The 26,505-nt window shown below is 34.6% G+C and overlaps 1 protein-coding gene across 1 annotated transcript in view; it reads left to right on the forward strand.

Annotated features, from left to right (window-relative positions):
* Window positions 1–26,505, forward strand: part of LOC128235433 (uncharacterized) — a 35,619-nt gene that overhangs the window by 4,663 nt on the left and 4,451 nt on the right. The window contains exons 5-45 of the mRNA XM_052950254.1: window positions 65–313; window positions 1,194–1,323; window positions 1,541–1,763; window positions 2,990–3,344; window positions 4,232–4,535; window positions 4,782–4,908; window positions 5,627–5,881; window positions 6,281–6,517; window positions 6,911–7,194; window positions 7,462–7,615; window positions 7,704–7,919; window positions 11,075–11,228; window positions 11,389–11,657; window positions 11,933–12,130; window positions 12,286–12,427; window positions 12,575–12,603; window positions 12,813–12,954; window positions 13,071–13,291; window positions 13,474–13,638; window positions 13,759–13,945; window positions 14,131–14,245; window positions 14,712–14,842; window positions 14,963–15,180; window positions 15,561–15,666; window positions 15,882–15,998; window positions 16,102–16,237; window positions 17,642–17,822; window positions 18,078–18,345; window positions 18,731–18,917; window positions 19,177–19,400; window positions 19,606–19,841; window positions 20,121–20,274; window positions 20,377–20,555; window positions 20,907–21,047; window positions 21,228–21,393; window positions 22,519–22,660; window positions 22,836–22,957; window positions 23,287–23,565; window positions 24,054–24,257; window positions 24,505–24,708; window positions 25,631–26,347. Of these exons, the coding sequence (XP_052806214.1) occupies window positions 65–313; window positions 1,194–1,323; window positions 1,541–1,763; window positions 2,990–3,344; window positions 4,232–4,535; window positions 4,782–4,908; window positions 5,627–5,881; window positions 6,281–6,517; window positions 6,911–7,194; window positions 7,462–7,615; window positions 7,704–7,919; window positions 11,075–11,228; window positions 11,389–11,657; window positions 11,933–12,130; window positions 12,286–12,427; window positions 12,575–12,603; window positions 12,813–12,954; window positions 13,071–13,291; window positions 13,474–13,638; window positions 13,759–13,945; window positions 14,131–14,245; window positions 14,712–14,842; window positions 14,963–15,180; window positions 15,561–15,666; window positions 15,882–15,998; window positions 16,102–16,237; window positions 17,642–17,822; window positions 18,078–18,345; window positions 18,731–18,917; window positions 19,177–19,400; window positions 19,606–19,841; window positions 20,121–20,274; window positions 20,377–20,555; window positions 20,907–21,047; window positions 21,228–21,393; window positions 22,519–22,660; window positions 22,836–22,957; window positions 23,287–23,565; window positions 24,054–24,257; window positions 24,505–24,708; window positions 25,631–26,347 (8,268 nt within the window). The remainder of the gene's footprint in view (window positions 1–64; window positions 314–1,193; window positions 1,324–1,540; window positions 1,764–2,989; window positions 3,345–4,231; window positions 4,536–4,781; window positions 4,909–5,626; window positions 5,882–6,280; window positions 6,518–6,910; window positions 7,195–7,461; window positions 7,616–7,703; window positions 7,920–11,074; window positions 11,229–11,388; window positions 11,658–11,932; window positions 12,131–12,285; window positions 12,428–12,574; window positions 12,604–12,812; window positions 12,955–13,070; window positions 13,292–13,473; window positions 13,639–13,758; window positions 13,946–14,130; window positions 14,246–14,711; window positions 14,843–14,962; window positions 15,181–15,560; window positions 15,667–15,881; window positions 15,999–16,101; window positions 16,238–17,641; window positions 17,823–18,077; window positions 18,346–18,730; window positions 18,918–19,176; window positions 19,401–19,605; window positions 19,842–20,120; window positions 20,275–20,376; window positions 20,556–20,906; window positions 21,048–21,227; window positions 21,394–22,518; window positions 22,661–22,835; window positions 22,958–23,286; window positions 23,566–24,053; window positions 24,258–24,504; window positions 24,709–25,630; window positions 26,348–26,505) is intronic.

Consider the following 26,505-nt stretch of genomic DNA (forward strand, 5'->3'; position numbering starts at 1 on the left):
GTTCGACAAAATAGTTTATCTTAAGTTATTTGATTTATTATTGGATTTACTTTCATGTTTCTAGCAACAAAAGAGTACCCGATGGATTTGCTAGAATATGATTTGGAATTACGAGAATGTGAACATGAGATATGCGATACCATCATTGTAAACGCTGTCAAAAATTGGTCGAATGAAAAGGGACGAATGTCAATACAGATCAAAGTGTTAGCCATAGATTCTTTAGAACTTCCAAGTGCCCCAAACTATATTGTGGAGGAGGCCACCAATCTCGGATTGCATAGTATGCATGTCGTGGTCTCAGTTTTTCGAGGTAAGCGAGGTAAGCAGGTATTTCAAAAAACAACAACATTATTTCATTACTTTCATATGTTTTTAAAAACAGAGAATACGAATAATTAGTAAGAACAGTGTTGTCTTATTGATATATAAATTGTTCGTTATTAGTCTTTGAGACATTTAGCATGATCGCATTAAGTTGTCGGCTACTGGGCTACAGAGTTTAAATTGTAGTATAACCTGTTGTAGCTGTGCCGATATCAAAAAAACAACACCACAACACTATATAGATGTTGTTCATCACATGCACATGCATTTATAATATTAAGTTTATAACATTATGGAATAACTCTTCTGGAAGGTAGGAAACTGTCATGCCACTTCACTATTTTCACCTTTTTGGACGTTTTTACAAGGAATGTGAACAAACATGAAAAACGAATAAATTACATATGTCTTTCGTTAATCACCCCAGTACTGTAAGTGCAAACGATGTTGGAATTTGTACTCAAACCATTTTCTAAATCATGACTGCTTAACGCATTAAAAATACTATAAAGCATTAGGATATATTTTCCGACAATACTCAAAACCAATATGGCAGTAATCATAATACAGAGTACAACCACAGAGTGACGGATAACTGTTTGTGGTGAAACATCAAGCTAGGAGGCATCCGATAGCTCTTTTGTTAAGATTCAACTTTTTCTGTTTGGTGTCATAGTAATGCATGTAGGTATTGATTTAAAAGATATCAAAGAATTTTGACTAGAGGCATCTTATTTTAAACTAAACGTAAGGCGAACAAGTATTTCAATACACGAGATTATTTTACTTTTACAGATATAATATCAATTTACCTTCAACACTTTAACGATCATTAAAGATAACTGAATATCATTTTAATTGTTTAGGACAAGAAAGTGCATCATGGGTAACCAAAGAAGACTGCAGACTCAATAGATCTTGCAGTATAAAGAAATCTAAACCTATATCCGAAACTGGTCTTTCGTTGATAGACAATGGTTTTCTGCACGGTGACAGGTTAGGCCAATGCGCTCATTTAAACATTTGAAAATAGGAAATATTGTGTTGTTTGTATATTTGCCATTATAATTAATTCCCTTGCATAACTTATTTGCTTATAATTGTCTAACTATGAAAATGAGAAAATAGTATACTTCACCAGAGAAAAGTATTAAATGACTATGTGTTTTGTGATCGCATTTTATTTTCTAAAACCGATTTTGCTTTATTTCAGAATAGTTTTAAACGTCCTTATACGAAATGGTGGTATAATATACTACCAACAAATTGACGGCCGCACATATAATCCTATGAATGGAAGTTACTACGTCAATGGTATAGAGAAGAGCTATAAAAAGGAACTTGAATTTGATATGGCTGATCCAAGTCATTGTAAAGAGAGAAACTCTTCTTGTATCATCTCGCCTTTATGGACATCGGCAGACTTTTTACCAGAGGTAAATATGCGTATTCAGTATTCTTTGCAAACAGTATGTTTTTGTCCGATTTCGTAAGTCAGCAAATGTACTACCTTGTTCCTGTAATATTGTTAAGCTACTTATGCATGTAATCGAGGTTACATTAACATTGGAAAGTCTATTGATATTGATCTTTTTGTTCTTTTTTAATAAACAAACTTTATAACAAATCAATCATTTTTTAAAGACAGATTTTGCTATGGTTGTTTGGTTATGAACAACTTCCAAGTGGAATTAATCAAACTTCTACTTTTTTTATCAAAAAGTATAAAAATATACTTGCCAGACCAGAGAGTGCTGCTTTAGTTTTTTTCAAAAATTGATAAAACATCACGGTCAATTGATGACAAGCTGCAGTTGTCTTGCAATTTTCTCTCATCGATTCGCTGACTTAAGCCCAAAGTCAGATCCGTAGTGATTTTATTGACCGTTGTAAGGCGGTACCCAAATGTCCATCAATACACATATAGTTACTATAATAGTTTTTATTGATGATCCTTCATCTAACTTGGTTGTTGTTTGTGATGCATTTGTGTTTTGCCGTTAAATTATAAAAAAAGACAATCGATTGTAGATAAATGTTTTGACTGGTGTTAGGTAAAGTATTGGACAACTGATTTATACCTCCAATTCCTTCCTGTTTCGCAGACCGCACCAAGGCAGTAAATACAATGTCTGTTTAAGTTCCATTGTAAGTTGTATTCAAGCGTTACTGGTTTACTTAAATTAATCTATATTTAAGCACATTCGATATAAACATCTAGAAATGTCAGCAAGTGCAGTTTACCTGATTTGCGATCCAGACAGAAGAGATTTGGCTTTTTTGCCAATTAATTAACCTTATGTTTTGTATATTTAGAACAAGGTAAAAGTTTTTTGGGAAGGATGGACTGATAAAGACTCTGGTATATACAAATATGAAATACAAGTTTACCTTTTAGTAAAAGGCAATAGTAACATTCTCAGAAAAGACTATGGGCCAACTGGAGAAGCACTTACAACGCTGTCATCGGTTGTAAGTATGATTGTACTTAACTATGAATTTATTTCTGTTTTCTAAGGTTTCTTTCCTACATAATATATTAAAGCTATTTACTGCTTGTGTTATAATAATACTATGCAGTTTAATACTAAACACTCGAGCTCGGTTAATTAGCTTATAATAAGAGTATCGAAATGTCAATTACATTTCTTTCATTTCTTAGCGGTCTGCAGAAATAACCTTAGAACAACCAGGTCCATATGCAGTTGAATTAACAGCCTTTGACCATGCTGGAAATCACAAAACGGCACGGAAACTATTTTTCTTTGATGGTAACTCTGACGTGTCTTTAAATCAAAGCAGTTTGACAAGAGTATTAAGCGCAAACAAGGGCGGCTGGATTAATAAAGATCAGGAATATATAGTCGTTGACTGGGCATACCGATTTAGTAATAATCGCCATCACAAACTCTGCTGGCTTTGTCGATTTGATCATATGTCCACCGTCATTCCATTCGAATTAGATGACACTGCTGGTGTGTCAGAGAGGACATGGGAAAGAATTCCAAATATACAAGGCAAGGATTACTCGTATTTGCTATTTTAAACTTTTTATACTAATTTGGCTCGATCATGACGAAACCTTGAACTATCGAGTCTGTTTGCTGAGCAAAAATAAGTATTGTGTCCTTTTTGAAAACCCATGAGAAAAGAACCCCTGGTGAGGGTCGAACCCACAACCTCTTGAGTTAAAGGAGGTTACCAATACCACAAGAGCACTCTCACCTTACCTATCTTAAACTCATGGATAAGCTTGCCTTGACAATGGTGTAGTCGATATCTGGTTTGAACCCCTGTTTTGCATACTGTTCCAAGGTGTTAGCCAACAAATGTAATACACATATTATGACGCATGTGTTCATGGTTCCACTCAAGACTGTCATTCCAGGTATCGCAGGTTCGATTCCTCATCGCACGTTTAAATCTACGAATTACCTTTCGGGAGGGGCGCTAAATGGGTCTCTAGTGTGACATTGCTATACAATGGTGCACATTAAAGAGCTAGGGTAGCTTTAAGCAGGGTTACATTTAGTGTTCAATGCTCCAAAAGCCTAATATGACTAACAATTTTACCGGAACTCTCGCTAGAAGGGCCCTGCCCGAGTGCGAGCAAAATAAACTCAAAATTGACCAGGTGCAGTCATTCTATGTTGTTTGTGTCGTTCTGTGTCCCTCATTTAGTTTTGTTATTTTTTTATCTTTGTGATTCTAACCAGGGTCTACTTTACTGTATGGTTGGTCTCTGTATTTGTCATTGTATTTTATGTATTTATGCAGTTTCTATATTCATTGTTTTTACTAAAATAGTTTCATCTTTGTTTAATTTGAACACATGAACTTGTATCTTATAAGTTTAAAGCCGTACGAAGCTGACCGACTCAGAGCATTTTATGAATATTTATAGGAATTGTGCGGTTTGAACTAGCCTACCTTGAGACCTACGATGGAAAAACCACTAAAGTACCATCAACGGCAGTTACACAATTCGAATTCAACCAACAACAAATTGAAATTGATAATATAGCACTACTTGATGGTAAAAAAGTACAATTTACGTTACGCGGCTACGACGTAATGGACGCATATGCTGAAGATAATGCTACCGTCTGGATCGACACCTCACCTCCAGTAATTGAAAACCTTTGGCTTTCAAGAGGGGATATCATAAATATTAGTGTGCATAACGTAGCAGAGCTTGCTAATATGACGTAAGAATATAAATACCTGATATACTGAATGTTTATGTCCATGTCAGTTATTTTACTAAAGAACAACACAGAAATAAAATAGAATGTGTATTAGTATATATTAAGTTGTCTATAAACAAAATAAATAGATGGTCCTCAATTAAAATGTGTGTTAGTGTCTTCACGCTATGTATGTTGTTTTAAATAACAGCAACAAAAACACTTTTATCGATCTGTACGACAATATTTCTTTTCCTTGAATTTCAGGATCGAGTGGAAAGCTTTCGACGTGCACAGCGGTTTATACGAAATATCTTGGCGATTATTTGATAACTTTAGTAGAACAGACGTTGTACATGGTCATTCATACGAATCTCCACAACATGGGTCAAGTGTATGTTAGGCCAAACAGTTTTGGTTTAGGTTTTGTTAAGCGTCAACCGTAGTTTGCAAAACCTAGCTACCTATTCAATAACAAAGGTTTAAAAAGTCCACCCAGATTATAAACAACATATCAATTTACATGTCATTCCTAAATCTAAGTCAGATGGTCTAAATGATACATAAACATGTATTAAGCACAAACCTAGTTTTCACAGAGCACTTTTTTACTCGCAAGTTTACCATAACAAATATACTACTTTAAAACAATTTATAAATTATACTGTCCATTTCTTTTTCACATGTTATCTTTCGAAACAACTGGATACTTAAATCTGAACTTCGTCACAGCCTTGGACAATGGCATGGCCTAATCGGACAGTTGTGTCAAATTTGTAAATTATATATTATATAAGGCAAACAAAGAAGATATTTCTCGGTTTTAATTACGATTGCTCTTTCAAGAAATAATATTAAATTTTGAAGTTTCTTCTCCCTTCTGTTTTAAGCATCGAGCTGTATGGCTAGACATTCATATTCAACTATGGCCATGATGCATCAATTTCGGGAGCTATTTTTGTGTTCACACGAAGTTTCACGACTACATGTTCTTAGAATTTGGCACTTATCACGTTTAACAATCATGCATTTCGAAATAGTTTTAAATGCAATGACTGACTCCAAGTTCTAGACAATGTAGAAATAAATGTGGATCCTATTTGTAATTCTAGATACTAGAGGAATGTGAAAGATTTTATACAGACTATGCCAGAGGTCCAAGCTGTTACTGTTCTCCATACCACGGCTGCTTCCATCAGCATTTCCAAGTGATTCCAACAGTAATAGATCTAAAAACAGCCGGAGGTCCCACACAACATCTAGGCGGAATTGATGGCGATAAATCGGAGGGCGTGCATGAAAGGGAATACTACATTGAAGTTACTGCGGCAAATAATGCCGGTTTGTCTACTCTCCGGACCCACAAGGTAATTTATTGAAAAAAAAACAATACAAAATTCACGGACTTAATCATTTACCGGGACAGAAAGTGCTTGGCAAACCAATAATGTTCTTGAGATTTAAAGTAGCTCAATACCAATATAAATAACATCCTAAATGGATGAAATGGGTTATTCTGTCAATGCTTTGACTATAAATACATGCATAACAGTAGGTCACCACCCGTCATAGATGCAAAGAGTAATTTAGATTTTAAATATCCATACATGTTTGATATGGGACACCATTTCGGATAAACTATGCTCACTCATTAAACATAACCTATCTGATATTATCTAAATATCTGATCCCATTTAATTACATGTACTCACACATTCGTTACACTTACAACGCAGTTGAAGCTTAAACCAAATTATTAAATGTAGATGAACGGTCCGTTATGTTTTAAACGGATTACTATCGACGTCTCGCCTCCCAACACGGGACATGTACATGATGGTGTTGCAGGCCAACCCGAGGTAGACTTTCAACAATCGCTCACATTAAGTGCACACTGGGATGACTTTCTTGACAAAGAGAGTGGTATAAAGTTTTATCTGTACAGTTTTAAGACGAGATGTTTGTCAGCTGATGAAATGTATTTCGACAAATATAACACAGAGGTGAGTAATATACAAGAAATTCTTTGACACTTGACTATGCAATTCATTTATGTGTTGTTTACATTGTTTTGTAGTTTATAACTAGTTTATAACTAATTCATTATATAAACAGTATACCTTTTAAAATGGAACGCGCAATGTTTTGTATAAACAGTTTTAAACCAACTATGCATTTTCATAAATAAATTGTTGGAATATGTTATCTACATCAAACACCAAATACATTCCTTTCGACTCGCATAATTTAATGAATATGGAAGCTTTTTGTATAATCCTGATCTCATCATTCAAGCAATTATTTCTTCATTATTCTGCACTGACAAGAACTGGACACGTTCGCAAATTGACCTATATTTACCTATATTTTTTAGACTAAAATTGTTTTTAATATAGTTTCAGATTGTCAAAACATATGAAACGACTGCACGCACTACAGTTCAATCTCCTGGGCGATATTATACGACCGTTGTTGCCTACAACCATGCCTTGGATCCGAGTGTTCCAGTGTGTTCTGATGGAGTGGTTATCGACAGCACTCCTACATTGATATCTGAAGTTGTCATTCACGGTGGCATTGTTACTCCAAGAATTGTCAGAGATATTGAAACAGATGAAGAATTTGTTCTTAACAGAAACAGGGAGATTCAGGCGGTTCGCAATCCGACAAATATTTGCCGGTAAAATTGCTTTTTTAGATAAATTAATAAAGAATACTTAGGACAAAAGTGTTAATGCAGTTTTGTGTTCACATAAGGAAAACTCGTGAATAACGTACGTAAACATCATGCAATATCATGAAATAGTATCCGGGTTGTTTTACTAAGCATGTAATAACTCACATTTGAAAGTAGTTAAGTGATGAATATAATGGCAAACAAATACAACTTGTACTAACATAAACTACATGAAGTGTCCATGTGATATACATATTGTTTTTTAAATAGGCAAAGGTCTTTCGATGTTCCGTCTATGGACATACAGCTGATTCCAAAGCTTAGGAACGTAAATGGATCGTACAGCTCAGTTGACTCAACAGTTTGTGAAAGTATCAGAAGTGTTTCAAACAATATTGTAACGTTTCTTCGCTACGATTCTCATGTAAGTACCGATTGGTTGCTTTGAATATTGCTTGTTGTATATTTAATTTACGAACTGTTATCAAATGAAACTTTTATCCGTTTTTCAGCTGGAAATGTCTTGGAATTACACTGAAAGCCCAAGTGGTGTTAACAGTTTTGAAATTGGACTTTCTTCTGACAATACAGAAAATCCCAATATTATGAGTTTTCAGAGTTCAATGCACCACAGTTTTATGCGGTTAATTCATCCCGGTATTTGGGATGGACAGGAGTTCTTTATACTTCTAAAAGTAACGTCAAAAGCAGGGATTCGTAACACAAAGGTAATATTCCAAATACCTAAGGTATCATTGTAAAACAAATTGTTATTCATAAAACTATTAATATCAATAGCTTCAATGGCGGATCCAGGTTTCTCAGTTAGGGGGGGGGGGGGAAGCGTAACTTCTGAAATTGTCTTATGTTGGCCGCTAAGGCCCCCATGTGTTTTCATGGTAATTCAGGGGGTCGGAGGCCTTCGCGACGGCCTCAAGCTCTTAAACTTTTGCATGTGTTTACTATGGAACGCCGGGGCTCAATGCTTCTTGCGAAATGCGTTATGCAAATGCTATATATAGAACAATAGTTTCATTTTCGACCAATCGAATGCCCGGGTACGGAATTACGGAAGCTCGTGCTATGTGAAATCTAAATATAGTAACACCTCCTGAATAACGGATTTCCTTCGCATCTCGCATTTCGCATGAAGCATTTTAAAAGCATTTAGCATCTCGCATTTTGCACAAAAATCATTTCCCAAAAAGCATTTCGCATATGGCATAACACAATCAAATTGAATCGGACGAAATATTGTGCACGTTCCGAACTGCTCCCGGCAGTGAAGGGGATGTAAGACATAGGCTATTGATACTGCTACAAAAATATTATTATATGGTGGAAGAATCGATACTCTTTCTAACCTAACGCGTTTACAGCAATATACAGAGTTGCACATCTTGCTATTCGCAATCTAACTGACTTTCTGGCATATTTTCTCTAGGACACCTCTTTACTTTACCGTTTCTGAATATTATATTGTATTGGTGTGTTTATATATGTTATTCTAATGAATAGACACAACAAACGTATTATTTTTCACCTCTATTACATGCAGATAAAAGTATTTTTCAAATTAATGTGTTCCTTTTTTCATTTCATACAAAATGATTCTGCTCAATTTATGCTAACAATGGTAAAAAATATTGAATCGAAGCTTTTCGCATTTCGCATTTCGCAAAAAGAATTTCGCATTAAGCAATTCGCAAAAAGCATTTCGCATAAAGCGTTTTGCAAAAAACATTAAGCATTATGCAAAAAGCATGAAGTATTTCGCATTTCGCAAGAAGCATTGCGCCCCGGCGTTCCATAGTTTACACTGTTTTTACAAAGCTTGAACTGCGAAAGACACTTTGTAACGTAGTAACGCCGTTAAGCTGATCGTCACCTCCCTATACATCAAGTTTTTTTTCCCGCATAAATTGAAAGACCTTGGTAAAATTGAAAAAGTAATTCATACAGTTATTGGGCAAACTTTAATGTTTGTTCAGTGACACCGAGTGAAAGGGTCTGCTTTAAGCAAGTAGTCCGCTGAATTCTCGTGTATTTGATCTCTTAAGTTAATCTTGTTTCATATTATCGGATTTGGTGAAAATGTTACTGGATTGCTAAACGGTTTGGATCCGGATTAGACGCCGAGTTACTCGGCGTCTGATCCGGATCCAATCTGGTTGACGACATCACTACGGTCGCTATCGGCATGCTTAGGGTTACAAACAAAACTTTATCGAAATTACCCATTTACTTCATAGATACGCATGTATTAGCATCTCGAGCAGATAGAAATTGACGCCATAGTGGGAAATAATTTTTTTTATGAGTTTAAATGAATTGCCTCTCGTAAATTGTCGCTTACCGCTATAAACAGTGTTGACCCTTATCATGCCGATCGCGACCATAGTAATTTTAAAGTTAACCAGCTTGGACGAACTAACTCGGCGTCTGATCTGGATCCAAGCTGGTTTACACTCAGTCAACTGTTTTACCAGTTTTCAGACGGACCAAACAAGTTTTAATGACCAAACACATGATAATTCAGCGGACTATTGTGTCCGATATTCCCCGCATGTATTTCAGCCGTCCGATATTCACTACAAAACTACGCATGTGTCCGATTGAACTGCGTTTTACTTCCTGCGTATAGCCGTAAAAACGGAGGATAGCCAAACGCTAACACATTCTACTGAATACGTCATAATAGATATTTTAATCGATAAGAGCGTTCCACAACGTCTCGGACCAATTATGTTTTGTAAGAGTCCAATGTGGCCAAATAGATGTTCGATACAACCACGGTAAATCGAAATCTATATTTTTGTGTGGAGCAAATCATAACCTTAAAAGATATCTACAATGATGGAACGATATTAATAATTTATACATATGCTTGGAAAATTTTAGGGGGGGGGGCGCCGGTTCCGCCCCCCCCCCCTGGTCCGCCTATGAGCTTTGCATTCAATCCAACTTGCTTAACTAGTTATCAGCTATAAATAAATGTATATCATATTATAAACAAATATGCTCTTAGATCCCTAATTTGAAACAACAATATTTTGCAAACATCCAACCAATTAACGTTTGCTTATTTATTTGAAATCGAACTCAAAACTTACAAACGTAAGAGAAGTAAAAATATGTGACATATCGTTACCCTAGTGCAACAACTTAATAACTGCATGTGAAAAAAGAAGCAGAGAACGAGTTCTTGCACTAAGGTTATTGTACTTTTAAAGATTTAGCTTATTAGATTTAGAGACAATTTGTATTTCCTATTTTAGCAAAAACTGAACAATGTTGTGGAGAAAATATTTCAAAAACATATTTTGAGATCACTCGCACACGTATCAATTGAATTAATGAGTAAACATATGTGTCCGTTTGTCAATCGATTTCGGTGTATTGTTCACATATTTTAAGCACATTACTGGCTTCAGTTAAATTACAACACTTGTCACATTTTTTTGTGCCTTGCCAGAATCACGATTTGTCTTGTTTTTAGTTGAATTCGTCTGTCAAGTTCATATAATTAATACCCAAAAGTCATTTGAAAGAACTTTACTGTTAATTTTGTAATAATTCTTTAGCAAAGTCATGCTTTTTCTTAAAACTCTAAGATGCTCAAAGGGTTTTTATCGCAAAAAAATGAATTAAAATGCATGAAAATCAAAATAATAAATAATTTTGTTAGATCGCGATTTGTTTGTCTTTTTACAAAATTTGAGGAGTTTTAAAGTTAACGAAATGAATGGTGTTCATGTTTTTCTGAATTTCACATTCACTATCATTCGAATCACTGGTGCTATCTTGATACGCAACATTCTTAGACATATTGTTGTTCTGTTAATCAACTCATTTGCAATTTGCATTTAACATGCTTCTGTAGGTAATTGGGCCTGTCATGGTTGTGAAATCTAAACCAGAATTTAAAGGCTTCATACACATTAACACTGAAGGGAATTTCATGATTGCAAGTTGGGGATCCGATGACTTTGTTGATTACGGGGAATCGGGAGACTTAAGGTTCGAGATTGCAGTGGGTATGTGTTTAAAATATATTTAAGTCGGATATAACCTTCTTCTTTTTGCGCAATGCACGTATGTATTATGACTTATTATCAAGGTAATATCGCTTCTCTTTTGTTTAACACATGTATAAGGAGAGCGTACACATTTTGAATTATTCGATAAATGTTTCAGGATCAGCAAGGTTTACATCAAATGTCGTACCGTTTTCTGCACAACGTAGTGGCGGGAGTTGTAACATTAATGATACAACAAGTTGTACTGCTGTCGATATGCGTAGTCTGAAATGGGCCTTACACGAAAATACAGACTATTATGTGACAGTGAAAGCTACTGACCCACTTGGATTGTTTGTCGTTGCATCTTCAGAAAGATATACTCGTTACTACGAACTGCCATCGTCTGGAGTAGTTTACGACATCGACATTGACGACAATCGTCCAGTATGTACAATGTTCATCGATTAGTCTTAATTTTCGATAAAATCAAAATATAATTTATTTTCTGTTAACAGAGGTTATGATACTCTTTGCAATGTTCTCAATTTTGAAATACAATTGTTTTCAATTCAGTGTTGTTTTATTATTGTGGTGTATTTTGATCACAAAGAACGTTTTGGCGTTTAGCAGATTTAAAGTAAAACTGAACCTAAAGGAGTTGTTATATTCAAGTATCACCCTGAATCTTCAGACAAATGGCTTGCGATTTCTATCTTCAGTTTGTTGACATTGATGACATTGACTTTCAAAGCAAAACTAGTGAACTTGCTGTAAGATGGAATGGCTTTTATCATCATCACTCTAATATCCTATTCAAAATATGTGTACAAGACCAAAATGGCATAAACATTGTTTGTGAAACAGCTTCTTCTGATGATCATCACACATTTTATGGACTCTGTCTGCGGAGTTATGAGGTAATTAAAGAAAGTTCAATATATGCATTTAAAGCAGATGTTATTGTGTCTCTGAATGAACATTGTCCGTATTGTAAACGGTTTGAAATAAGCAGATAAATTGATGTCATGAAATTGAAACTAATCTTATGCCGGCATCAATTCAAATCTTGAAGAGATATTACCAAGAGGTTACCGCAATGAGCGCTTCGGGTAATGTTACCGCGTTATCCGATGGAGTAGTTGTGGTTATTCCTGAAGATGAGCATCCCTTTGAGGTATTTGATGGCAATCGATGCAACTGCACAGTTACGAAAGGTACATTGTACTTTAAGCCTCTTGTCGATATGCTAATGTACCGTACTCAATCAATATAGAAAAGGAATCCCAACTAATATTGCATTTTTAAAACACTGTATTCGTAATGCTTTAAATATACATACATTTTGAATGCCTATATTCCAGATTTCTACACAGTATCTCACTACACACAGGTATATTTATTTATCAATCAAAATGGAATATTTACTTATGTTGTATTATTAAAGGTAAAATTGCCTATTTTTGTAAATAAAACTGTATCAGTCACAAAGCACTGCATGCTCGATGTTGACGTAAATTAGGAACAATTTATAACTCAAATAGAAAATTCAGATATTAAAATGTCGATTTAAATTTAAAACAAGTTTTTTTTTTATTGCAGTTCGACATATTTAATTGTACAGAAGATATCGACTACCAGTATCAGACATCTTCGCTTAATGCTTACTGGTGGTTACCCGAAGACAAGAGGGACTATATGCAGACCATACTTTGGAGAATAGAAAAGAGGGCTCTTGTAGTGGGTAAGCTGCACTATAACGTTTAGAGCATCATTAAAAAGAAACATACGTTTCATTGTTAAAAAACACTTAACCCATATCTACCAGATGTACATGTTTTGCTTTAAAACCAATTTCAGATATGTGGACGCCTTTGTCAGTATATCAGACTTTACGGAACCGGGATGTTTTACATGTTACTGGGCTGTATCTTATTCCTGGACGGAAGTATCGTATATCTGTGAAGGCCTGTGCACAGCAATTCTGCTTCAAATCCATGTCTAGTGATGGTGTCTTCATTATTCCAAATCCGCCTATAACTGGTTCATTTTCTGTAAATTACGATATGGGAGAAAACACGGTAATAACTTATCGATAATGTACCTTTGCGAGATATAATTAAATGTATTTGTCATTTAATGTATTTTAACATGATATAAAATCCAAAATGCAACTATTACAATGGTTAAATCCATCTTCTAAAATGCATTCAAAATTGAAAAAGTATTATGTTTGCATGATATAATTTATATATGTTTACAGATAGCGGTTACCATGGATAGATTTAAGGACAGTGACCTAGAAGATGTGGGTGAAGCTCTGTCTGTCATAATGCGGTATGAATACGCCTTTGCCGATGGAGAAAATGACTCTAAATTGCTCTACAAATGGGACGTCATAAACATAACATCGGAAACTGAGACAAAGGTATTCTCATTTTGTTTGCATATTTATTTATGTTACATGGATCATTTTTTGTGTGCATTTAGTTTGTTCTCCTCTTGTTAATATACACATAAATACTTTAATATGATTTTATCCATTTAGCTATCGTTTGATATTACTCTGGATCAAAAAATAAGATTTGCAAAATGTTGGAAACTAACAATAAAAGGAATTACAAAGGCGGGAACATATACTATTATATCATCCGAAATACGGAACTGTTCCAATTTGCAAGAGGTTAAGCCAAGCATTGTCATTGATGCAGTTGGTAAAACCATTGGAACACAAGGTTTGGTTGAAGTGTACTACATAATTTTAAAGACTTAAACTTTAACGATATATTTTCAAGTACAAAAACTAACCTAATCTAAACAATGAAGTTTAACCTGTCATGTTCAGTTGATTCCGTTTCAATACACCTTACATTTCCGTGTTAACATCTGAGAAGGTGATATAATATGTTTTACTACACAGATGGACACGATATTGGTGGCGAAACTTTCTTAGAGCAAAATCATGATTGGAGTGAAAAGGACAAAGACTACACTTCTTTTACAAATATTATCTCAGCCGTCTGGCCGAAATTAAGGTAATAATACGAAAGTGTTTCCATAGGTGTGTGTTGATGTGAGACACAAATAATAAGAATGGTCAAGTGGTAACACTGCTTGCCTCTCATTCACATGTGTAATTTCTTATGATCTCTTAAAAAGGACAGTATTAATTGTTTCGACCCAGGAAACGGCTTTCATCTCTCGTCATAACCGAGCTCAAGAAATAGTTTTATCATTTAGTGCGCGGTATTGCATATCCTTAAGGGTCGAGCCTTATGTGTGTGTATTCAGTGCTTGAATTTAAATGAGTATGTATTTAAGGTCAGGATAAGCATTTATGACAAAATCTTTGAACCATTGTTCCATTTGTAAAAAGTGTTACCTTAGAAAAGCTATCAGCTCAATTACAATGTAACAACAGCGACTAATGAATAAAAAAAATACAATATGCCATAACCAAATCGTGTTCCATTTTTATTCTTTCCTCTTCTGTCGCTGCAGATATAAATATTATAACTGGGCAGTTTTATCAATTGGAAACGAGGATCCTACAATTTTTTACGACTCAAATGACCATATTGACCTCCGTTATCCATGCACGCATCCAGAAACGAAAGCTTGTGGTGAAACAGGTATACCTTGTAGAAACGCATATACGGTGTATTTCGGTACAAATTAAACCAGTTTTATGTTGCTTACTGTTTTAAAACGAAGCAAAACACACGTGTCTGCATAAGTTTTACGTTTTGCAGAAGAAGAATATATGAATGCAAAATTTGATACCGGAGTCTTAAAACATGGCAAAAGATACATAGTGTGCATCCATGCCAATGAGACCTACATATATCATGAGAAGTGGACACAACATCTTGGTGAGTTCATGGAGTGCAGTGACGGTGTAACAGTAGATATAACCCCACCCATTTCTGGGAAGGTCTGGATTGGCCAGGACAAGAGTATTTTTTATCAGGCATGTATTGAGTCTTTATTTGTGCATTGTTCCCATTTTCAGGAGTAAAGGTACCCATAGGATTGGAGCCGTATTAATACTAACTTTTAGACATGCTCCAATTGTTCCATTAAATTCCAAAAAAATAATAGCCCAAACAAAACGTTCATATTTTATTCATACCTACTTCGAAGGTTGTTATTGAATACAGTCACTTGTATCCTTGTGATGCATTACTGAAGGAAATAGCATAGTCTTTCATAATAAACATAATTCTTAAACGTCAAATGAAAGCAAATATTCGCATGTATATCACATGATTACACATCTGGCTAGTATGTATGTTGTTAGATAAATGGACAAGAAAAAATGTTTCGCCTAATCAAACTTTTAAAATTTAGACGTCAACATCCGATATACTTGTGATGTGGGATTCATTCTCTGACATAGAGGAACATCAATACAATGTTCACGAAAGTGGAATTGCGTACTACGCAATATGCTTAGGTTTGTCTTTACCACTTATGTGGCACCTATGTTTAACTGTTGTTTTTAGCTTTCTCAATATTACAATGTTTTGCTTGTTTATGAACCATAGGATCAACAATATGTAAGGCATCTAAAAGGTTGACTGAATACAGTGGATACTATTTATTGTTTGCTATCCGTAAAAATGTACATGTTGCCATAACGATGTGTCTTAACAGCAACATCTTATTCAGGTACATCACCAGGAGGTAACGATGTTATTAATTTTGTCAATGTTGGATTGGTGAACCATAAAGTGTTCCATAACCTTTTACTCCAAAACGGATTGTCCTACTATGCTACAGTGAAAGGCAAGATAACTCGTACATGTGACTTGTTTTACATCAGTTTGTTGTACATGATACGTATTTCAGCTAAAGTGTATGTTTGATTGTATAAGAATATTTTTTTTAGGATACGACCACGTTGGACTGTCAACAAGTGAGATATCACATTCTGTTCTTGTTGACTCTACAACCCCAACAGTTACTGGGAAGTCTATCCAGATACCAAACAGGCATCTCATAAATGCATCGTCGATATCTGCTTGGTACGTTAAGTTGTTAAAGGCCTAGTTTAAGCCTTCTATAAGTGGCATCGACCCCAGATCCTTGTTTGAATCTGTATTACCCTCTACTGTTTATTAGAGCTCAGATGTGATTGTCCCAGCAGTGCATAACTGGAGGCTTGATTTGAATACAAATAGAACACATTTTCTCCCACCTTAGATAAGTAAATCCAATAATTTAACCATGCTAGAAATTCTTATCTTGCCCACGGGCGAAGATAAAATGCCGTATTGAACTCCTTTTTTATGGTCATCACATTGTAATTACCTCCCTTGTTAAAGACTGTCGTCTGTAACATCATGGAAACCTTGTCTTGTGGCAATATTTAGAACGCTAAATAATTATTTCTCGCTTCAAATGTCACCATAAAACAGTTTTCACGCACCTTTCAAGAAATAATGCTTCACTCTCCTTAGAACTATTTCAAGACCGGTTTGACTATTCGCATAATCGAAATCACTGCGCGCATATCCACGACAATAATTATCGCATATCCATACGCAATTATTTTCACTAAGCACAAAAGAGTTCCAGTAAAAAATACATTTTTACTTAGTTTTGTTTAACTGAGGTGGGAGGAAAAGCATCTACCATACCCGCTCGTGTAAGATAGGTTCATCCCGACCCTCGCGCAGGGTGTTTTGCAGAAACTCGGTAAACCTCGTTTCCGCAAAACACCCTACGCTCGGGTCGGAATGACACTCCCGGCCATGGAAGATACTTATAATCTAATATGTGTATTTTATTTACTTTTTCAAAAACAATTGAAATTAATGGTACATTGTTTTAAAATAATAATAAGAGTAATGTTGTAAGTGATATATACTTGTTCATTAATATGATTTATGTTATACAACAACACTTATTAAAACACCTGTTACTCTTTTTTGCTTATTATTTATATCCTATCGGCCAAATTTATTATTATATAGTCATGTAATTTTTTATTCAATAACTGGTTAGGTATAAGTGGAACAATGTGATGATTTTCCTTTGACGTGTCAACTTTAAATGGACATTTGGCCTCTGCAATGACATCAAAGTTTGCAATAAGGGATGCAAAGCAGAGTCTTCAAATGCAAAATATTTCTAATATTAGACCTTTCAGCGTACAATTTTGTATATTCAGACATAATATTATATGAACTGAGTTACAATTACGTAATGGCAATATCGACATATGTTCAAAATATACATTCCAAAGTTTAAAACAATCTAGATTTTATGTCGGATTATAACTCAGATTTTCTATGATATAGTTTAGTTACTTGCAAACATTTTGTATCTTTCGTCAAGGTAAATACTTTGTTAGTTGGCGACGTTGTGTCATTCAGTTATGGTTGTGTATCAGTAAGAAGTGCTTACTCGAAATTGTGAATTTATAGCTGGACAAACGTGTTTGAAGACAAAGAGAGTGGAATCAACAGATACGAATGGTCTGTTGGTACAAACCATGGGTACGAAGATGTTCTCGAGTATACAACAGTTCACGGAGATTGTGCCGAGTCTGAGCTGCATCCATCACGGACATTGACAGATGGTCACTCGTACTTTGTAACAGTAAAGGTAGTTATATTTATAAAGATAAAAAGTCTCTTTTACAGCTAAATGAACATTGATTTTGATTTAAAAAAATGATTTCGATAAATTCACTCATGTTACTTTAGAAGACAGAACTTGTACAATGCATTCATACTTTACATCGTAGTCTATTGCAGTACAATTAAACAATTCATAGCGTCACACTATTCATAATGAATACCTTTTAGCGTTCACTAACTCTTAAAATCTAAAGTACTTTTCATAATGTGCATATTTCAGGCCTATAACAACGCCGGACTTTTTTCCACGGATACATCATGGGCTTTTGTGGTTGATACAACACCACCCGACTCTGGTTTAGTTTACGACGGTCCAAATGACGGCACATATACGGATAAAGATTACATGACATCATCTAATATTGTTCAGGCTTACTGGACTCATTTTGTTGATGCACACACTCCCGTTCGTGAATACTTTGTAAGCGTTGGAACGTGTAAGGAATGTGACGATGTCCTGACGGAACAATCTGTCGGAATTACAACAGGTAAACAATTCAACTAGATAAAACAATTATGCGGGAAAGGGGTTTAATTACATTAATAATCTTGCTTACATTCGGGCATAATACATAAACAAAACAATACGCCTATAAACAACATGAGACAACAGTTTACACACTAGTTAATTATTCATATAAAGCTAAATTGATTTAGATTAATTAATAGCATTTACACTTAGTCCCTATGTATAAAATGTTTGAAGTGAATTCAGAACTTCGTGTCTTCTTTTTAAGAGTGTATGTTTCTGATGACAATGTCATAGTAAAATAAATCAACTTGGAATACTTGTTGATACATCATACCGACTATATAGCTGCAACAATCTAATTATGGTCATGAGATAATCTTACATAAACACTCCTGTTTCAGAAATTGAGGTTGCTGGTTTGGTGCTTATGGAAGGCCGTGTTTATTACACAACCGTAAAGGCATGCAACACAGCTATGCTTTGTTCTAGAGCGACTTCTGACGGTTTTCTAATTGACAAATCACAACCAACTAGAGGAACAGTTATTGATGGCCTCAGAGGAAGCGATATTGAATATCAGGCCTCAAGGTTTAAATTGGCTTTATATAAATATACGTACAGCTTTATTGATTTAGTATCAAATAAGACATAAATTGAAAGTTCTCTAGCTTAAACTTTTGTTGTTGTCAGGTTTGTAAATACGTTAGATATTGTTTCTGATAAACAGTGCAAACATTGAATTCTTCAAAGCATAAAAACATTTATTACCCGTGTGCTATTTTGGTTACAAAGAACTGTTTAACTGTTCTCATTTTACGTGTCTTTTATCTTTTTGGTATCCGTCCAGAACTCATGTTGGCTGTAAATGGTTTGGGTTTTCGGATCCTCAGTCTGGATTGAGTCACTACGTTTGGAGACTCGGGACATTGAAAGGTGGAGACGATATAGTATCGGCGACAAATGTACACAACCATGAAATCGCGTACATTATTGATGTTCAATCTCACTCTGGGTCTCTGCTCCCTGTTGGAAGACCGATTTATTGCACTGTTCGAGCATATAATAAAGCGGGTTAATACGACTAAAATTTTAAATTTAAGAGCCAAAAGTAAACATTCCTTAGATTGTTATTAAATAATAGCACGTTTTTTTTCCCATCAAAACAGAGCACAGACTCGAGGTCAAATAAGGTCAATATATTATGTATAAAGCAAAAAAGAGACATTTGGTTTATCATGAATGATAGTTATTTGTGATGAGTTCATCAATTATGTAGGATTCTACTCTGAAATATCTTCCAACGGATTTGTTGTTGACACGAGCCCACCGGCGATTTCTAAAGAGTTAACGTTGTCTCCGTTTGGGAGGAGTAGTAGCTATGACAGAACAACACTATTAAGGTCGTCTTTAAAAGTCCATTGGGATACCTCAGATTCAGATTCAGGAATTTCCGCCCAGTATTTATCTGTATCATCGCACATGGGAGGCGAATTCAATATATCAACTATAAAGGTACTGTGTGATATATGATGTAATTACAAAATTGTATGCAATTATTTATATATTTGGTAATAGACGTAAATTGTTAAAGAATACTTACATTTCGTCTCCTACGGTCTTAAAAAGATATTTCCTGTTGCGATTCAGGTTAATTATTTCATAAAGTTGCATTTGCGTAGATACATTTTCGGTGCGTCTTTTCTACAGTTTATTCTCGTAAACTTTCCCATCGATTTTTATTAAAATTAACATTACATCTGAATATATAAGAATATACTCTATTTATGTCAGATTGATGCTGTCGCAACCGATTATACTTTGTTGAAATTGGACCTCCATGACGGAAGCTACTACGACATAAAGCTGACTGTATGCAACGGTGCCAAACTGTGCACACACTCTTTGTATGAAAATCTATTGGTCGACAGCACTCCTCCAACCATGGGTATTGTTCCCTTTATGTAGGAAATCAATTCTTTATCTTTATCAAAAAAAAATGCCGAATTAAACCCATAACTGTATTTCTATAAGATTATTTGTGTTATAGGTACCTTTGCTATAAACACAGACCATGCATCTGAGTTAGGAAGGCAGCCTGAAAACTGGATGAAATGGAATCCAATTATGTTGAATATATCTTGGTTGGGGTTCGAGGATATTCATAGTGGGATTGACACGTATATAATAAACGTTGGAACAAGATATATGGCGAATGATCTAAACAAGGTATGTATTCGATACAAAAATAATAATAATAATAATAATAATAATAATAATAATAATAATAATAATAATTATTATTATTATTATTATTATTCTTATTATTATTATTATTATTATTATTATTATTATTATTATTATTATTATTATTATACAAAATCATGTAGCCGTGCATACTAATTTCACGATAATGTTATTGTTTGTCATGATGATAAAACTTTTTAATGTTATTTCCATCCGTGTAGTATAAATGCTCTAAATAGCAAGCTACGTTTTGTTTTCTGTTTGCATGTCTAATGTATCTATTTAAGCACCAGTTCTATAAATAACTAGCTGTGTTTTTTTCACTTTATGCAGAATAGCGAAAATTTCATAAAGGTAAAACATGTCAATATTGGATTTGAGCATCAGGAAGGATTCGTTCAAACCCACTCAGTACGAACAAAATCCCTTTCTAACAGAAAGAGCGTGTATGTCAGCGTGTATGCGATAAACGCGGTGAGATATATATTTTTGTATTAACCATGATATTAGGTATCATTGTATTAAAATTACAAACACGTGTCTTTTACATTGTTGTACAACCCAATATATCTACCTTTAGCCAGATTCATTTGGGAAATTCCTAAACGATGTTGTTTTGATTCCTGTTCTAAAATGATATTTCTCTGGAAACAGGTAGGACTACACAGCCCAATATTACACGCTCAGTTTAATCTTTTATTCGGAGGAATATTATCTATGGTAAGGCGTTGTGAAGCCGAAACCTGTCTCGGACATTGTGTGTGCGCTCCTGTACCGGAAAAATGCCACTTCAACAGCAAGTGTGTATCTGGCAGTAACGGTAAGCATGAAACCAAATATCTTGATGATGAGGCATATATACTCCACGATAAAAGAAAGTATGCACTTTAGATGGCAGTGGTTTTCATTCAAAATGTGGTCATTGTATTTTGCAACTGCATTATCTATGTTTGGTTATTCATTTTAAACGAACTTATATACTGAATAGAACATCAATCGATAACTCTGAAAAAGGAAACTGTTGTTTTAAAATGTTTGGACAAACTTAAATTGTGCTGTGTTCACGCTGAAAAACTAAAAAACCGATACGTTTAAGGATGTTATGTAAAGACAACGTTTTCTGTAAGTTATCACCAAAATACCGTGCTTAATTTAAAATTTATATTCATTTTGCTTGTTTCCACAGTATTTGAGCCCTTATTTTGGTCACTTTTGATGACGTAAGAACTATTAGCCTTCCACTCATATTGATTGTGTTTTTCTTGTTTACTTCAGTTTTCTCCGGAACAGAAATCGTTTTTTTTGAAAAAAACAACCTTTGTGAGGGAAATATGTCCTTGTTTCAATGAAAATATATTGAATTGTATCCTTATAGGAATGAAACTAATCGGAAATGTATGAAAAAACATTGTTGTTGTGTTTACATTTTATGTTGCTTTTATTGATAAGTATAGGAGCCGTGATATTAGCTGGAGCCACTAGTGTTTTTTTTTCAACTGACCGTTCCAATGCGTTAACTCCAATACTTATTGATGACGACTTTTTAATATTTAAATTATCAGTGTCTTTTGTTTTCTTTTCTTTGATGTACTCTTGCTTGTCCGTTAGGCTTGAATTATTATGCACTACAATCAAGCCTTGCTCTCATGAATTAAACTTGTCCCGGATATACGTTGGCCCCAGTATAAACTACTGTTTTGTTGACCCGCACCACTTATAAATACATATATGTTTAAGTATATGTTTAGTGGTTTTGTTGTTTTAAGAAGTTGTGTGTTATTTATTATGTGTCGGTAACACCTTTACCATGTGCCTCTCAACAGGATCGGTTTAACACTCATGTCAAAAAACAAACACACACAAAAGCAAACCATTATAGTACTGCAATGCCACGGAGTAATACTAAGACTATTATCATAAGATGATATCAATTTGCGTATTGTAGAGAACGTTAATGCTGTGTTGATAAGAGATCATCTCGACATAGATTTTAATGAGGATCAAGAAGAAGTCCAATATTCACCATTTGATTCATTCTTAGCCGCCAAATGGACTGTGGTTGACACTGGAAAATTAAACCCACTATGGTATTAAACTTTTTGTTCTTTACTGTGTAACTACTTTCAAGCTCTTTAGCGGGGCACGGGCCAACGAAAACGATCCAATGTCAAATTTTATGATTAACATGTATTTCAAATATGGTTTAATTCTACCTGTGATATAAAAGAAATGGATGTGTATATATAATTCACTTCCCGATAGGTTCGAATGGAGTATTGGCGAATTAAATTATGAAACTCCTAAAGGTGTATTTAATGAAACCGACGACAGAGTTTGGCACGACGCAGGTTCGCATATGTCATGGATGTATGTGCTACCACGAGGTAAATTTCGTGTCATTTGCCGTACATACATAAATATTTACTTTTTAAACAATCTCGTATATATGATGCTGTTTGATTGAATGTGGTAAAAGCAACGTTAGTCCCTTAAGAAGAACATTTTCTTAACTTGTAAGTTTATGTCTAATGGTATCTTCTTAAAACGTTATCTGACTAGAATGTTGTCCTAATAACAACCAAATTCTCTAATTAAAGAAGTTCATCTAGAAGCGGTTCAATCATATTAGGTTAATATTCAAAGTCCTGTAAGAATATTTTTGGAGGTTTTGTTTTGTTGTTAATGTTTATTAGGATTAATCATTATCTTACAGGTCGTTTTCTCCAAAGAAATACCGCATATTCGTTCTTCGTAAGAGCTTGGTATGACGACAGGACATTTGTTACATTTAAAAGCAACGGCGTAACAATTTTATCAAAACCTCCACACACGACAAACATTCGAGGTGTCAGTGTTAAAGAAGTTTTGTTCGGCAGTCTCAAAGATGTTGATTATATTTCTTATTCGAATCATGTTATGGTAGACTGGACTGGAAAATTCCTTGGTGACTCTATAAAGAAGTTTTACCTTTATCTGAGTACACACCCTAACGGTATGTTGATTTTGCAGTTACTATAGACAACTAACACATTTGATGATATAATACCAGTCTCTGGCATAGCACTCTGACATAAAATGCGCTGTAATTGACTTTGCATCAGACATATATAAACCCTCATTTCCATAAATAGATGCTCGTATTTTTGTTTCATCACAGTGCTTTCCATGATAAATGTATTGATATGGACGATGCCTCCATAACTAAAATTTTGGAATTTCTTTCGATTTGTATTTAATATATTTGTTCAAGACAGTAATTGGTAATTTGTTAGATTGTTTTATATGATATATGATAGAAGTTAATCTTGAATAGATTGCTGTAGTGACCATCCGATGTATTAAGAATACACAAAGTGTCACATAATCATATCAGCTCATTGATATTTGCTATCATTTGCTATTTTTATATGCGTTTTTAGAGGTAAATGAATTATTATTTTGATTCAATTGCGTGTGCAATCTTAAAGTTTTATATTTTAGGAAAAAATATGCATGTAATATCCACAAATATCAATGCGTCGGTGACGAAATACGATATTTCTGGAGCAAAGTATAAAGAAAATACGAGATATTTCTCCGTTGTGCAAGCGTTCAACCATGCTGGACTTCACACTACTCTCAGTTCTGATGGTTTTATGCTGGATACTGAAAAACCGGAAGGTGGCACGGTGAACGACGGCATCGGTATCACTTTGCAATTCATTTGTTTAATATTCAATTGGAAATAGTGGTATGATTTATACAGAAAAAGAGCCAAGTGCATTACTGATGTGTTTCATTTTTGTACGATACGTATTTGTTACGGATATAATTAAAGGAATGGTCAAAATTATGCCTTTTTATTTATGTTTTGTTCTCAACAGATATATTCGGAGTATCGATTGACTAATCAAATTGATCAAATGTTCCAAGGGCATTTATTTTATTTCAGTTTTACATGATGTCCAGTTTCTAAATTCATCGAACCAGCTTCCCTCGTTTTGGTATGGATTTAGTGACGCTATCTCTGGAATTGACCATTATGAACACTGTGTCTCGTCCCTGAAATACAAGGGGCGATGTGACATACAGCCATTTATCAATGTTGGGTTATGGACCTATGTTGAGAGAAAATCGCACGAGGAATTTATCCAAGGTATGAATACATATTCATTATTTCTCCATTTATAGTGACCTAGACTCGAAATCAAAATAGAACAAAATACCTCTTTTCGAGGGCGTGATCATCAATCTGCATACGCCCGCGTATGGAAGGGATTATCCGCCAGTTAATGCATGCTGCATTTTGACATTTCTCTTTTTAATTTGCAAGTGCATTCGTTTAAATCGTAAGTGCCTTCATGCAATTGCTTCGTTCGTGTTTGTAATGGACTTAACCGCATGTGTCTATGTGTACAACTTTCAGTTTACTTCAATTTATTGCTTAGTGTCTACGTCTAAACGATAAATGACAGATGTCAAGTTTTTACTTTTAATTGACTATTGTGTACTAATTAAAATACAAGAGTACAATTAAACTTCTAATAGTATTACTAGTAATATTTATATAATGTAATAAGAATTATAAGACCATTAAAAGTTAACTTAATGATACACCAATCAAACATAGCAGTATGCATTTACCAATAAGCATATAGACGATAGACGAATGCATTTAGACGAACGCAACTAAACGAAAGGAATTAGAAGGGAACCAGTAAATATTGGTATCCTGCGACAGCAATTTTAAATAGGAATGGAAATCAAAAACTGGCACCCTTCTTATCCACGGGAGTGCACTCTCGCGACTTTTGCTATGGTAGCAGTCAACAGTTTTCGTGCAGAAGATGTCAAAATTATACCTAGAAGAGCTTGAATATATTCTGTGTCATTGCAAAAACACACCATGCGTTTCTTATAAATATTTCAGTAGAATGTATAATGTATGCTGATGAAATGTTTCCTCCTTTTTTGAACATTTCAACTACGGGAAGATAATCATTGATAGTTAGAACATTAATGTAACAAACCTTACCATATTTATTAATTGACAAGTCATCCATTTAAATGTTTTTCAGGAGCAGTATTGTTCAGTGAGGTTCGTGCTTACGATATGGCGGGACATACATCAGATTTTGTAGCGTCTGATGGCATTCTTATCGATAGAACGCCACCTTTTCGTGTTACTTATGTTTTGTCCGACGAAAATCTTGTACGTAATGGATCATTCGAATATGCTGCAAACAGCTCCCTTCAATGCGAAGATTTACCTAATTCATTTTGGAAAGGACATAACTCGTGTCTTAAAGCTATAAAAGCCCACAACCTGCCAAATGGGAATTCTTACTTGCTTCTTCAGGGAAGTGTCTCTCAAGAAATATTTGTTGAACATTCCGGGAAATTTAAGTTACAATTTTACACATCAAACATGCCAACGAAATTAGCGCAGATGTCAGTTCAAGATGGTTTTATCGTTGTAAACGAAACCAAACATGTATTTGTGATGCATAAAAAGACATCGTCAACAGAAACAGGAACTTGGCAAGAACATCACTTTCTTTTAAACCTTCCGATAGGAAAAACAAAAGTTACGTTTGGAGCTGAAAATAAAGGCAGCTTTGGTATAGACGATATTAGTATTCGTTATTATTCCAGTAAAGCGTACCTGGAAAACAGCACCGATGTTAAACACCTGCAAGCTGTAACTATTCATGCTCACGACTGGTCATCTATTTATTCAGAGTGGCACTTCGAAGATCCGGAAAGCGGAATTGTAGAATACTTCTGGGCTATTGGTAAATAACAAGTTAATAATGCATGTAAGTAAATAATGGTTAAAGCATTATGAACGGGAATACATTAGAAATAGTTCATGCGGATATTTTTTGTAAGGTAATATTGGCAAGTAATTCATTAATATATACTGTATCCGATTAAGTGCACAAAATAACTA

Source organism: Mya arenaria, chromosome 5 (assembly GCF_026914265.1).
Source record: "Mya arenaria isolate MELC-2E11 chromosome 5, ASM2691426v1".
In the NCBI taxonomy this organism is placed as follows: Eukaryota; Metazoa; Mollusca; class Bivalvia; order Myida; family Myidae; genus Mya; species Mya arenaria.